Below are 14,762 nucleotides of genomic sequence, written 5' to 3' on the forward strand. Positions count from 1 at the left end.
TGAATGAAGAAGAAATATGTATACACATTTTATTTAGACAGCAGTGACGATGATTATTTATTTAAATTAGATGAAGAGTTTAGAGAACTGTCAAGTGAAGATGAAGGTGTAGTGAACTCCAGCATTGCACGTGAAACTTCAGCAACTGGACCTTTGTGTAAAAAAGCACAGAATGATCCTGGACCATAATACGTTTTTTCTGAAGATTCAGAAGAGGAAGTTCCAGTGACTGCTACAAAAGCAAAAGTACGCATGAAGGTAATGGGTCGGGGTGGAGGAGGGTATACGGCACACGGCAATGATGATGCTTCTCAGGTCAGTGTTGATCATTTGAGTAACAGTGATGCTGAAAATACTTCCACACATACAAATGGGAATGCAAACGACAATATTGTTTACCGGAATGTAACATTTCATGATAGTGAGCCTCATAGACTAACTTATTCATCAGCTCAGAAAACTAGAGGACAGCAGGTTCCTCTTAGCTGCATCACTCCACTTCAGTTTTTTGTTATTTTTCACTCCTGCACTGATGACTTTTGCGTAAAGCTGAAAGTAACTCACTAGACTCGTGTTTATAGAATACAATAATCATAATAATAATTTTAAAAAAGTAATAATAATAATAATCGTATGACCTCAGCTACCGTGTGCAGACATTTCAATTTACATAAAATCAGCTTCATGGTCCGTATCGCACTTCAATAGATTCACAATTTAGTATTTATTTTCCACCTAGTCGATACATTTCAATTTGACGCCATCTGGCTGTCTGCTCGTCAATTTCAACGTTCCGTTTTACTCTAGGCCCACTAGATGGCAGACCAAGTAAACCGAAACTCTCTTGGGCGTCTATGGCTGAGATTTTAATGAATTTTGTCGGGTAAATACCAAATGTGTCACCAGAGATCTTTTACATGCCGACATCATACGACATGGAGTGTCGAATGGACTTTTTTCTGCCCTTAAAAAGTCCGACTACCTCTGCCGGGTTTGAACCCGCTATCTTGGGATCCGGAGGCCAACACTCTACCACTGATCCACAGAGGCAGCTAATAATAATATAATTTAGGTTACTAATAAAAGTTCTGAGTTTAATCTGGCTAGGTAAAAATGTGCAAAATTAATTTGGACCAGATTGTTGGAACATGTGACAGAAAATTTGACTGCAAAGGGTTAAAAAAAAAGGCTAGGTAAACTACTGATTAACAATGTGCCACCTGGACGATGGCCATACATGCAAATCAGCCCAAAGTTTGCAACATTTTCATAAAACTACTGTTTTGTCAGAAATCACCCAGAACAAATCGTGCTGCTCCCCTTTGTACCTATTCCAGTTCTCGAATCAAGTAATCCTGATGATCGTTCTGTACTCTGAAATCGTACTCTATATTTGGGGTCTTACCAGTGACTTATTTACCCTCTCCTTTTCTTCCTTACTACAACCCTTACTTCAGTGAGGCCACCCCTAACCTGGAGAACAGAAGCTGCATCTTGGATTTCAGTGGGCATTTCCTCCACGGGGGCACCAGCATCCACTCAAAGGAACACCTCTGCCCAAAGCCTTTGGTCCCTTTAGGGAATTGGGTTATTTACTAACCACCGTCCAACACTCCGCATTGAGTCACAGGCTGTACTGTCTATTCCATCCTGTAGCTTGTAACCCTGGCCAGACATTGTGCTATCTTAATTGATGTGTCATATAGTCTTCGCTCAGTCCTGAGATATTTTGATGAAACTTGTTTTACTTGCCATTAAATAAGCTGCATTATTATTATTATTATTATTATTATTATTATTATTATTATTATTATTATTATTATTATTATTATTATTATTATCATTATTATCATCATCATCATCATCAGAATGCATTTGTAAGTGAAATTTGATATGTAATTATTTTCTTTTGCAATCTTAGGGGTGTAAGGAGAACATAACTGACTTCGATCACACACCTCCTGATTGGTCAGCCTTCCGCAGTACAGACTATGGCTACATGAGGTTGCAACCTCATAATAAGACCCACTTATACCTGGAGCAAGTTTCAGATGACAAGGTGAGTGTGATCTTTATGTTAAAATTTAATGTTTTTAAATTAGTATACAGGTCGCTCAAATGATATTTATTGATTTGTGATAATGAACTAGCTGACCGAGTAAGACAGACTCTCATTTGATTCTCTCCTTCATTCTCTCTTGATTCATTCTTGGCCCCTTTTTGGCCCCCATACAGTCCTGTGTGGATTACTTAGATTAAGTACTGAAAAGAAACAAACAATTGACAATATAAGTTTTCTATAATATTTCTTTACATGAATTAGTTGAAATAAGGTTTTGTTCTACACATTGCTTATTCTTAGATACTTTCTGTGTTTGTTTTCTCATTAATTGAATAGTAATTGATCTGTGTGATGGTTGTTTTAGGTTAAAAAGTGCATTTATTTCCTTGTGTTATACTTTTGGAGAAATGTTGTGGTTACCTTGTGAGATTCATATTATCTCTCTTCAATTGATACAACTCCCAGGAAGCATAAGTATAGTTGAAGCATTTTTGCAGAATAATTCTATGACACAAAAGAGATACGTACGAAATTTTGTCAGTGTAAGCACTGTAAATCAAATTATTCATTGGCGTAAACAGACTGGCTCAGTTTTACTGAAGAAAAAGAGGAAAATCCTGCCAGGAAAAGGAAAATCACATAAGCTGATAACCACTTTCCCTTCAAAAGAAGCAAATTAAACCCCACATTCACTGATGTGGACTTGACTCACGAATTGGGCAACGGAAGAATGAATAATATTTGTAGTAGGCTTTAAAGAGGCGTAAGGGAAGCCTGCAAACCTCAAAAAATAATAATAATAATAATAACACCTTCTTACACAAGAAATGCGCAAGAAATGTCTTCTGTAGGCACCTATTTATCGGGACTGGACAATCGAATACTGGAAAATAGTTCTTTTCTTTGATGAAAGTCACTTCAAGTATAGGGGCAGAGGGTTCAAAATATGCATCAAGCAAGCAAAGAACCAACAAATTCAGTACATTAGTTGTATTGCATGTGTGTGTGTCCAGCCCTTGTTCTGTTTCTCTACGGGATTAGGTATGCAGTGAGATGAATCTTCGCAGTGAGGTTTTACATCTGGATGCCCTCCCTGATGTCAGCCTCATGAGAGGAGTTAATGAAATGAAATGGCGTATGGCTTTTAATGCCAGGAGTGTCTGAGGACATGTTCGGCACACCAGGTGCAGGTCTTTCGATTTGACGCCGGTAGGCGACCTGCGCGTGGTGGTGGTGATGATGATGATGATGACGACACATACACCCAGTCCCCGTGCCAGAGAAATTAACCAATGATGGTTAAAATTCCCGACCCTGCTGGGAATCGAACCCGGGACCCCTGTGACCAAAGGCCAGCACACTAACCATTTAGCCATGGAGCCAGAGAGAGGAGTTAATGAGATTAAATGAATGACGTGATATATGATACTAAGAAGGGAGAGGGTGAAACGCGGTGCTGGTTCATAGTGTAATCCTGTTGAATAGCACCGAGGGGTCTGATCAAGGCTTTATGCCTCCATCAACAGCGTCATATGCCATCACTCCACATGAAGACTGCGTGGAGGTTATCCAGGCCTTTGGCGGACAATTTAGTGATTAGAACTTGTATACCACCATTTCCCCTACCCAGTTGAACAACATTCTGATTGTCAATATTTTTTTGATCGCAGGGACTTGAACTGGCTAACGGCGGTGCCAGACCATACAGACTTCTCGTCTTAAAGATCATGGCTGCCAGGCGGGTAAATTCAGTACATTAGCTACAGATCATAAAACACCTTGTGAAGAAGTTTTTTGGAGGGGGAGTTGTTCTATGCTGCATGAACTGTCGATAGCATGATGAAAAATGACCAGTATGTTGAAATACTGGAAAGAAGAGTTCTTTGTAAACTACAGAAGGTTTTCTGATGGTGATGGAACTTTTTAGCAAGACCTAATTCCTCAACACTTCAAAGAAAGTGAAAAATTCTTCAGTGATAACAATATTTGTGTGCTAGACTGGTTAGGGAACTCTCCTGACATTAATCCCATAGAAAACATGGGCTGTTTACAAAAAGAGATTCACTGAACTTGAATATTTTAAAAATTACACGTGATAGAGTTTCTAATTTATTGGAGTATCATATCATTAAGGAAGTAGAGTAATTTTTCTACATAGAAAGTAAAATAACCCATGATGGAAAAATCAAGCAGGACGTAAAATGTATGTTAGCATTAGCAAAAACAGCCTTCATGAGAAAGAACAGTCTACTCACCACAAACATATTGTAGATACTGGTATAGTATACTTGTCAGACTGCCATTTCTGAAAGTATTGCAGAAAGAAAGAGAACAGGGGCCTTTGAAATGTGGTGTTATAGGAGAATGCTTATGGTGAGATGGGTCGATCAGGTCACAAGTATTGAACTGTGTAGATGTGAAGGGAATAATTTGATGATATTTGATTCAAAGGAGAGATGGGTTAAGTGGTCATGTTCTGAGACATACATGATTTGTTCATTTAGCTTCAGAGGGAGGCATATTGATAAAAATGGCTGAGGGCAACTGAAGGATCAGTATGACAAAGAGATGGATGTAGGATGTGGTTACCAGCCCCTCGGTCTTGAGGTAATGAGCCTGCCTCTTACAAGTATCCCCTGGTTCAATTCCTAGCCAGATCAGGAACTTTTACCTGGGTTGAGGGCTGGTTCGAGGTCCACTCACCTGCATGAGGACAATTGAGAAGTTATCTGACATTGAGTTAGTGGCTCCGATGTAGGAAGCCAGGAATAATGGCTGAGAGGATTCATTGCGCTGACCACATGTCACCTCATAATCTGCAGACCTTCAGGCTGAACAGTCGTTTGGTGAACCAAGGCTCATCAGCACAGTAGCACCAGTTTAACATTTTTTATTTTTTAGTGTGTGCTAGTTATGTAGCAATGAAGAATAGGGTAGTGTGGTGCACTGCAACAAACTAGGCCAACCGGGCAACAATACCTGTGTTTTGATGTTTGATGCAATGAGCATGGAGAGTTGGCCTGTTTGCTAAATGGGACTGGTGGGTTGAATCTAGAGAGTCAAGCAGTTTGTAGTGGGAATGTTAGTATGCAGTTTAACTTATGGGGTGGGATAGAGTAAGGTGAGATGGAATGAAGTACATCAAACCAATTGAAAGTTAGAAACTTCATTTTGTTCCGTATTGAACTGGGATTACAGTAAAATGTTAAGCGTCCACATTTTCAATACAATGAATATTTATTGATGTGAGTATATATCACATGTTGTTTAAAGAAGATTGGTACTAGTTTCGATGCTCATTGCGCATCATCATCAGCCAATGAATCAGTTGAGCAAAACACAACTTATCAAACATCAATATAAAACACATGATAGCACTTACAAGAAAAATGTTAAATTATGACTAGTTAAAATATAAAACACATGACAGCAAATAAAATGACAAATGTTAAAAGTTAAATTGTAACAAGTTAAAACGTTGAAAACAAATCAGAGAAGGTAACCCATTTGTTAAGGTATGATACACGAGAAAATAGTCCAGCTTGAGGTGTATAGAACATAAGGTGTATCTTATTAAACACTGCACCTACTAAGACAAATTTTAAGTGTAACATTAAATTGATGAGAGTATTGTGCGTATGACCATATAAAACACATGACAGGACCTGTAATGTCACTGTTAGATTATAGCAAGTTAAAATGATGAGGTGCGTCTGACCGTAAAGTATAAAATTTGAGAAGGTATCCCAGTTGTTGAGTCTTGATACACAAGAGAATAGCCCAGCTTGAGGTGCATAGATCATAAGGTAACCTGTGTTATCAGTGGGAAAAATAAACCTTGTTCTCTTAAGTTGTGGTAATTAACAGGCTTAATTCAGGTGGTTCCGAAGCCAACAATGTGGTCATGTGAATCAACGTTATGATTCCCAGTTCAGTATGGAAACGAGGAGACCTTGAACAGTGTGATGGCACAGTTGTTGAAAGGAGAGGAGCTGGGCTACTGAAGAGAGAGCAATAATAGAGGACGAGTAACACGAGGAAAGCAATGGGAAACTACCTCACTCCTCATTTCCCTAGTACGCCTCTTCTGGTGCCTAGGCCATCTATGACAGCTGATGGCAGAGCTGTTGAGGATCCCACCAGTGTTAGCGCTGACGGACTGAATATACATACAACGTATGATACACAGAGAATACTCCAGCTTGAGGTGTATAGAACATAAGGGGTATCTTATAAAACACTGGACTGCACCTACTAAGAAAAATTTTAAATGTAACGTTAAATTGATGAGAGTAATGGTGCGTTTGACCATCTGAAACACATGACAGCACCTATAATGTCACTGTTAGATTATAACATAATTGTACTGATAAAAACAATATAATATTGTTTAATTCCTTGATTTGACTTCACTGATGAAGGGAATGCATATTGTTCCTGAAACATGTATGAATTAATAAAGTAATTTTCAATCATTTTAAGTGTATTGACAAGGTGGACCCAAACATAAACTATTTTAAATAGTTTCTTTAATAGATTTAGATAAGTCAGTACAGGATCAAAAAAAATATATGTTATGGTTAATTTTCTCAAATCTGGAAACCTACTTTAATCTCTAAAATGATCCACCCACTAGAGAACAGTTTCCAAAGGCACTGGAAGCATCATTCTAAATAAGTAATGATTTTTGGTAGATGACTTAACTCATCATCACGGCCCAGTTTAGAACTAACTTGTGACAATACAGGCTCAAGCATGAAGTTCATTCTGTATAACAGTTACAAACTTAAAAACTGTAATTTGATTGATTTTTCTCTTCATCCATCCATTCTCATTTCCAGACACACACCGGGTAGGATAATATACCAAAGCCCTCCATTTATTCGATTTTTCCATCGCTCTTCTTCAGTCATTGTGCTTCTTGCTTTGATGCTTTCTATCTCATTTGGAATTGTCCTTTAACTATCTTGCCAGTGATCATTTTCTCAAAGCCTCTCTTTGTAATACTCTCATTTTGCATTCACATTATGTTGTGTCCAAACACCATAGCTTTGCTTTGTCAGTTCTTTCTTGCAGTTTACGAACGCCAACTCTTTTTGCTGTATCAATTTGATTGACTCTCTAACTAAAAAGATGAAGAAAGATGACTCCCATTGATAAAGTACAAAGCATTATCAACCCTGAAAAATATTTTAACAGCGGAATAAGTACATTATTTTGAAGTTTTTATTATTTTTACAGTGGAGTATAGTAAATTTTTAACATCTGATTTATTTAGCTGATGATGAAGAATGTAACATTTATTACTTGAAAAACAATTTCACATTCTGGACCAAATTTCATTTTATCACTAAAACACACAACCTGAAGTATTTTGATCATGTTTTGCATTATTATAAATGCTAAGAACCACAAATTATAATTATAATTGGATCATTAATTTTAAAAAAGGGCTCATTTGCACAAAAACTTGAATTCTCAAGAGAAAAAAAGACAATTAGACAAGAACCTCGTTTATCCAGCTCTCATTAATCCGGTTCTCCGGTTTATCCGGATCGAAAATAATAAAAATGTATTTTTACTTGTAAGCTTACAGTATTTCTTTTACGGCATTGACTCCCCCTGTGGGTGGGGGCAGTAGAATAACACCCACAGTATCCTCTGCCTGTCGTAAGAGGCGACTAAATGGGGCCCCAGGGCTCTGAACATTGGAGCGCGGGTTGGCGACCACTGTGTCCTTAGCTGTGTCCTGGCATTGTTTCCACTTGTGCCAGGCTCCTCACTATCTTCTATCCTATCCGACCTCTCTTGGTCAACTCTTGTTCTTTTCTGACCCCGACGCTATTAGGTTTGCGAGGGCTAGGGAGTCTTTAATTTTCACGCCCTTCGTGGCCCTTGTCTTCCTTTGGCTGATACCTTCATTTTTTGAAGTGTCGGACCCCTTTCATTTTTTCTCTCTGATTAGTGTTATATAGAGGATGGTTGCCCAGTTGTACTTCCTCTTAAAACAATAATCACCACTACCACTTACAGCATCGACTCTTCTTGAGTGTCTTTTCCGCCAAGGATAGTTAACGACTGGAATTGGGAGTAATTCGGGTACGTTTGCCTGGAATTGAGAATGGGAAACCGTTGAAAACCATTCCCAGGACGGCCGAGGTGGGATTCGAGCCCATGCTCTTCTGAATGCGACACACTATTAATTCACTGATGGTGAATTTGAAAATGAAACCGGCGCTCCATCAGAAGAAACAATGACTCATGGAGAGGCAACAATGCAGCTGGACAAACTGATGGCCTATTTAGAATCCTTGACTGAAACCACGCCAGCAGAACTGTTGTTAGTTAAACGTCTTTGTGATCGTGCTGTGCGCAAATGCTATACAAATGTAAAACAGAAAAAACTCGCACATTATTTTAGTGCATAAAACAGAGCCGTAAATGTACGAAAAGTGTTCTGATGTTTTTTGTACAATTGAAAAAAGGTGTTACTGTACAACTTATGTTAATAGATTATATAACATGTACTGTATTCGTTATTTTAAGTTTTTTTCCAGATTATCCGGATTTTCAATAATCCGGATCAGTTCCGGTCCCACTTAATCTGGATAAACGAGGTTCTTGTGTATTGTGTTTGAACAATTTGTCATATTTGTTGGGGTATATATATATATTGGAAAGTTTCTGATTGAAATTCTGTAGTTGATGAGAGGAAATTGTCCAGTGAATGCATAGCAGTCTGGAATTTTCACAACTGTGGAAGTGGGTATTCTCAGCTCAAATGTGTGTTGCACTAAACCTGTAATTACGTTCGATGATCGAACTTGTCGTGGATGGTTGGAGTCATACTTGAATTCCTTGAACATTCCTTAAACTTATTTTTGCATCCCAAGGCCTCTGTTTTGTGATTCCTTAGACAAGATTTGTAAAATCTTTGCCACCATGTAGTAATGTCTAGAATAACCTCATTTGATACGTGTTTCTGTTTCCTTTTGCTGCTTTTGCAATGATTTCAACATATTCTATTATAGTACAGGGTGTCCGAGAAGTCACCGTACCCCTAGTTTCATACGTTTCATATTATAGTGGAGTACTTACATATAAAAACTATGAATCCAGGGAATCTGTATGTGGCACCATCATGCCTTAGACAGAATTCTATCTGTATCCAAGTCCTCATTGACATCTTGCGGAGCATCTCAGAAGTTATGGAACGAAAGGCTTCCTCCACACTTTGGCGCAATTCTTCATTAGTCGTGTACCGACGTTGAGCCACATGGGACTTGATTATTCCCCATAATGAGTTGTCTGGCGTGGTAAGGTCCGGGCTTCATGGTGGCCATTTCAACGGGGCTGGAGATGTTGGTGAGCCACGGCCAATCCAGCAGAACCCGCGCACCTGAATCGCAAAATGTGCTGGAGCCCCATCCTGCTGTAACACACATGACCCATGATTCCCTTGTCTTGAAGCCGAGGTATTAACCAAGATTGTGACATGTGCAAATAAGATTTTCTATTCACATACGCATCAAAAAAATACGGTCCGCACAAGTAACGTGATGATATCCCGGCCCATACTATAACATGAGGGGGGGTTCCTTTCCAACTCTTGCACATAATGAGGATTTTCCTTAGACCAGAAAACCACATTCCTCCTATGTGAACTGCGATATATCGCACATTCATCAGAAAATTACACTCTTGAGTGAGACAGTTGGGAATTGTACCAACAAAGCACGGCAGGCTGTAACTTGTTGCTCCATGTCATTGTCAGATAATTCATTCATATGCATCGGCCTAAATCCTTTCATTTTCAAATCTCTTTTAATGTGGTCATGCATTGTTGACCGCGGTACTTGAAGTTCAGCCGCTCTTTTGCGAATGGATTTCAATGGAGACTGCTCGATTGATTGAGCAACGGTGGCACACATATGAAACTAGGGGTACGGGGACTTCTCAGACACGTAGAATAAAATTAATCACATTTTTGGATACATTTTTTTATTGTACCTAAATCCCTAAAACATGAATTAAAAGAAAGTCCTCTTAATAGGTAAGAAGTGAGAAATCCTGTGAAATCTTTTGTTTTCAGCTATTTATTTATTTATTTATTTAGTTATTTATTTATTTATTTATTTATTTATTTATTTATTTATTTATTTATTTATTTATTTATTTATTTTTTTAGTTAAGACTGTGCAAGTTCATTTTAGAAATGACTCATCTCCAGCAGTCAAGTTCTTTCTAAAATGAATGCTATATTGTAGCTGCTATGCCTTCCATAGAACTAGAAGTAGATGAACCTTTTCAATACTATTATGTAGCTACTCATTGAAAACCATTCACCAAAAACAGAATTTTTAACAACATATATATAATTGATCCTTCCTTAAGTAACCGATTCAGTTATTGATAACAAGCCATCTTAATTGATCTTATTGTGGGACTTTTCAGGATGGTATGGTCATTGATCATGTTTGGATTGTCAAGGACTGTCATCCAACAGACTTCAACTATAACAGCTGTGGGGAATACCACCCAGGAGATTAGAGTCTGCATTGTATGAATCTCTTCTTATAAATGTTGCCTAAGATTGCCATTTCTTGACTGTTTAAGGCTTGTGATATTATATTAGAATAGTATATTTTCTTATGAATAACCTTGTGATTTTTCTGAGGAACCTGGTTATTTCCTTGATGTCATTTTTTTTAAAGTTAATGTTAGCTCATTGTGTGTTTATAATGTATTGGTTGTTAGGTAAACAAAACAAAAAACTGAGGAATGTCTTTCTGATGAGGGGAAAAAAAAAAATATTAGAAGGAACATTGCAGAATGGAATGAATATGACTAAATTAATTCCCTTAAATTTGAGAAATGTACAGATCAGATACCATTTTAATATTGTGGCATAATTTGATGCAAAGTTATGATTGTCAAATGGTGGTGGTTCAAATACCAGATATAGTGACATCACTAGCTTCCAGCAAAACAACTGCTGTTCAAATCCTGATCTCTGCCTGTGAGATCTACGATATTGAAGTTGTGTACTTTTGATTCACATCTTGTGTAGAACTGTAGATTGCTGTTCTCCCATCAAGTTTCTTACAACCTCGTAGTATGTCTTCCTTGGCCATCCTCTTCCTTTCTTTCCCAGCATTTTTCCTTGAAAAACATTTACGAGGAAGTCATTATGTCTCTTCTTCCTTTCTATATCCTTTATCAGTCTCCATTGTTCATTGATTTCCTTTTTATATGGGTATTTAAGACTTCTTTTATTTTGAAAGGCCTGTTTAGCAAGAGCTGTTCTTCTTTGGTTTATAATAACATAATAAATAATTGTTTAACACATGGTGACAGGTCCTGAGAATTCTTGTAGTTTCTCGGCCAAAGGTGTACGATTGTCCCCAAGAATTATCATTTTTATGCACCTTGTAGTTCTTTGATCTCTCTTGCCATCCGTCAGCCGGTTGAGTCATGAAATACAAAGTTAAAGATTACTAGTGCAACTCTTTTCGACATAAATATGTCTTAGGCTGGGGGTGTCATCTGAAAATTAGCGTTACAAAATGTGCGACTTGATGTTACCTAGCAACTTTGCAGGCTGTGATGTGAAGTATTGATGGATGACCATGACTGAGAGACATATAGAAGACTCTTTTATCAAAGAGGCCTCATCTCCTCATACTCTAGAGAACCGATTATTTCATTCGTGGTAGTTTCATAGGCTCGGAGTCCGCTTCCCACTTTTGATGCACTGAATCCTACACTTGTCGACTCCAAATTTCATACAGATGTCTCTGGAAAACAAATTCATTAACCGGGCGAGTTGGTCATGCGGTTAGGGGCGCGCGGCTGTGAACTTGCATCCAGGAGATAGTGGGTCCGAATCCCACTGTCGGCAGCCCTGAAGATGGTTTTCCGTGGTTTCTCATTTTCACACCAGGTAAATGGTGGGGCTGTACCTTAAGTAAGGCCACGGCCGCTTCCTTCCAACTCCTAGGCCTTTCCTATCCCATCGTCGCCATAAGACCTATCTGTGTTGGTGCGACGTAAAGCCACTAGCAAAAAAAAAAAAAGCAAATTCATTAGATGTAAATAAATTAATCATTATCAATTTGAGTTTCATTTATCGACAGATACATTTATGATCATTTGATTTTTCCAGAGGGAAATTTGACACCATTTTTGTCCTTGTCACAATGGGTCTGTTCCTAAGAATAACATTCGAAATGTAGTGTTATTCCAAGTATCAGTCCTGTTGTCAAAATGGTGTAGTACATGCATCGGCTAAGAGATACTGGTGATAAATTACGTGCTGATCAGTTATCACATCACACATGCTGAATGATGTTGAATCAGATATTAGCAATGAAATAAGTGGTAGTGAAAGTAATTTTGGTCCTTACTCATCAAACTGTAGATAAGAAGGTCATGTTTTGATGTATACACATGTGGTCACAGCTCATGAAGACTTAGGGTCTTACCTCCCTAATATATTATCCTTGGCTGCCCATTGCTCATTGTTAATTCCAGTTGTCAACCCACCTCCAACTCCAGTCTTTCTCATCTTTGTTAACACAAATCATCCTCTTATGTAGATTTCCTAACTTGTAAGAACATCGCTGTTCAGATGCCATCCGTCCCATGCGAAGTCATGGTCTCCTATCCAGCAATCTGCCTCCACATACACAGTCTAGCTACTGACACTTCCAGTCTATCCAGTCATTCAAAGCCTTTAACTGCCGTAGAGGTACATCCTTCCTTCACAGGCATAGATATTGTGAACTGCTTCTCAATAATGACAATACTGTGAGGAATTCTGAATCGTCCAAAAGTACAGAAAATCTGACGTACACTCCACAAAATCTTTCCAGTGCTGAAGTTGTGGACTGCATTTTCGGAGGTGACGTTTTTACCTGCTTCAGCTAGTTATCTGGTCAACAGGGCACACCAGCCCAGGTTTGGGGGCTGTCACCAGTGTGTTAAAAGAGCCAGTCATTCAAAGCCTTCACCCACCGTAGATGTACATCCTTCCTGCACAGGCATAGATATTGTGAACAGCTTTTCAGATGACAATCCCACAAGAAAATAAGCCGGAAAGTAAGTGCAGTCATTGTATTCCACAGTTTGTAACACAGCACTACAGTGAGAGTGGAAAAGGAGCACCAAAACTCAGTGATATAAAAATTAGGCACCTATACTTCTTCAAATTTCATTGTGTTTGGACCAGGTAAAGTGGTCCAGATAGAAACCAACTCTTTTTATTGTGGGGTCCATAATTTGGAAGATGCCATTGGATGGTAATTTGGCCCACATTTTTCTCCATACATTCATAAGTTTCGACTGAGCAGATATGAGTTTCTTAGCTGTTTTCCTTGCTGGTTTGTGGGACTTGAGCCTTGAGTTTAACTGTTTAATAGTCTGGTGAATATGTGGCAAATAACTATTTCCATAACTTGTATAATACTCATACTGTGTTCGTATAAAAATTTGTCCAGGTTTTACTCAAATATTACACACTTGAACCCATGACATTTTACAGGAGGTATTGTATCATATGTTGTCAAGTCATAGATACAGATATCCTGGAGGAATCATACGTAATGTTTTTAAACTTTCCTAATGTCTGTGTACTCTGGGGACGATTTGAGGTTCACTATTAGATCGGTATCTGATAAACATGGTCTTTAAGAAATTTAAATGCTTGAGTTCATTATTTAGAAGTATGATTGAGTTATGTATTTTATTACTTTTAGTAAAATTATGTTAATGAATGAAGCTCAGTGTACAATATTCAAGCAGAACATGACAGTTTATTTGAAAAGGTTTCGACTGTGCATTAAATATTTACATGTTGGAGAATAAATGATATTGTGTAGCGAATGAGTTTATTCTTCACACTGTTAGATCTCGATCCATGAATGACTGAATGCAAAAATGGGCAGATCCAAAGTTAGGTATACCGAAGAAAAATTTACTTGTCCAAAGTTGGGTAGGCCTAATATTAAAACTGAGAATAATATGGTAAAAATAAACGTTTGCTGCGAACATTGGCTGGTATATTTTATATAAGTGTTTTTATTAAATTGAACTATACCATTTTCAACATATACGTGATGTTTTACAACAGCTTCTTACATTTTCATAATAGGCTTTGTGAAATAATATTTGTAAATATTGAGACTCATCCATTCTGTGTATTGGTAATTGACTAAAGCATATTAATCCTTTGATTTGATTGGAGTTTGGAATCAGTGTGTGATCATTACTTACACACCAATGTATTCTCCTTTCCATAAGGTTATGGAAACTGTAAAGAATAATATTATTCAGTAGAAAAGGATATGAATCTCTTTTGCAACATGGGATAAGAAGATATTTCTTGACTGATAATATATTGTGATGTTTTATTGATATTGTTTTGTACTTTATAATGTCTATAAATATTTTTACGACAGTTGTTGTGTTTTGATGTCTTCTAAGCCTCCATTTAACATTTAAATTTAGAATATTTGGAGTTACAGAGGGACAAAATGAGGGATGTAGCTACAAGGGTAATTCTAAAGTAAGTTTCCCTAATGTTTTGTAGGTGAACAGATAAAGGTAGCTCAGGTCAAGAAAAAGAACACTGCTTTATTTCAGAGTCAATCCTTTCTTTTTGGCGTTATCACCAAAGTTATTCAAGCACTTGTCATGGCAT

The 14,762-nt window shown here is 37.8% G+C and overlaps 1 protein-coding gene across 1 annotated transcript in view; it reads left to right on the forward strand.

Moving 5' to 3' along the window:
- Nucleotides 1-14,519, forward strand: part of LOC136883391 (acid phosphatase type 7) — an 85,247-nt gene extending 70,728 nt beyond the window's left edge. The window contains exons 8-9 of the mRNA XM_067155664.2: nt 1,922-2,059; nt 10,517-14,519. Coding sequence (XP_067011765.2) covers nt 1,922-2,059; nt 10,517-10,612 — 234 coding nt within the window. The 3' untranslated portion in view covers nt 10,613-14,519. The remainder of the gene's footprint in view (nt 1-1,921; nt 2,060-10,516) is intronic.
- Nucleotides 14,520-14,762: the final 243 nt, after the last annotated feature.

The sequence above is a fragment of the Anabrus simplex genome, chromosome 11 (assembly GCF_040414725.1).
Source record: "Anabrus simplex isolate iqAnaSimp1 chromosome 11, ASM4041472v1, whole genome shotgun sequence".
Taxonomy (NCBI): domain Eukaryota; kingdom Metazoa; phylum Arthropoda; class Insecta; order Orthoptera; family Tettigoniidae; genus Anabrus; species Anabrus simplex.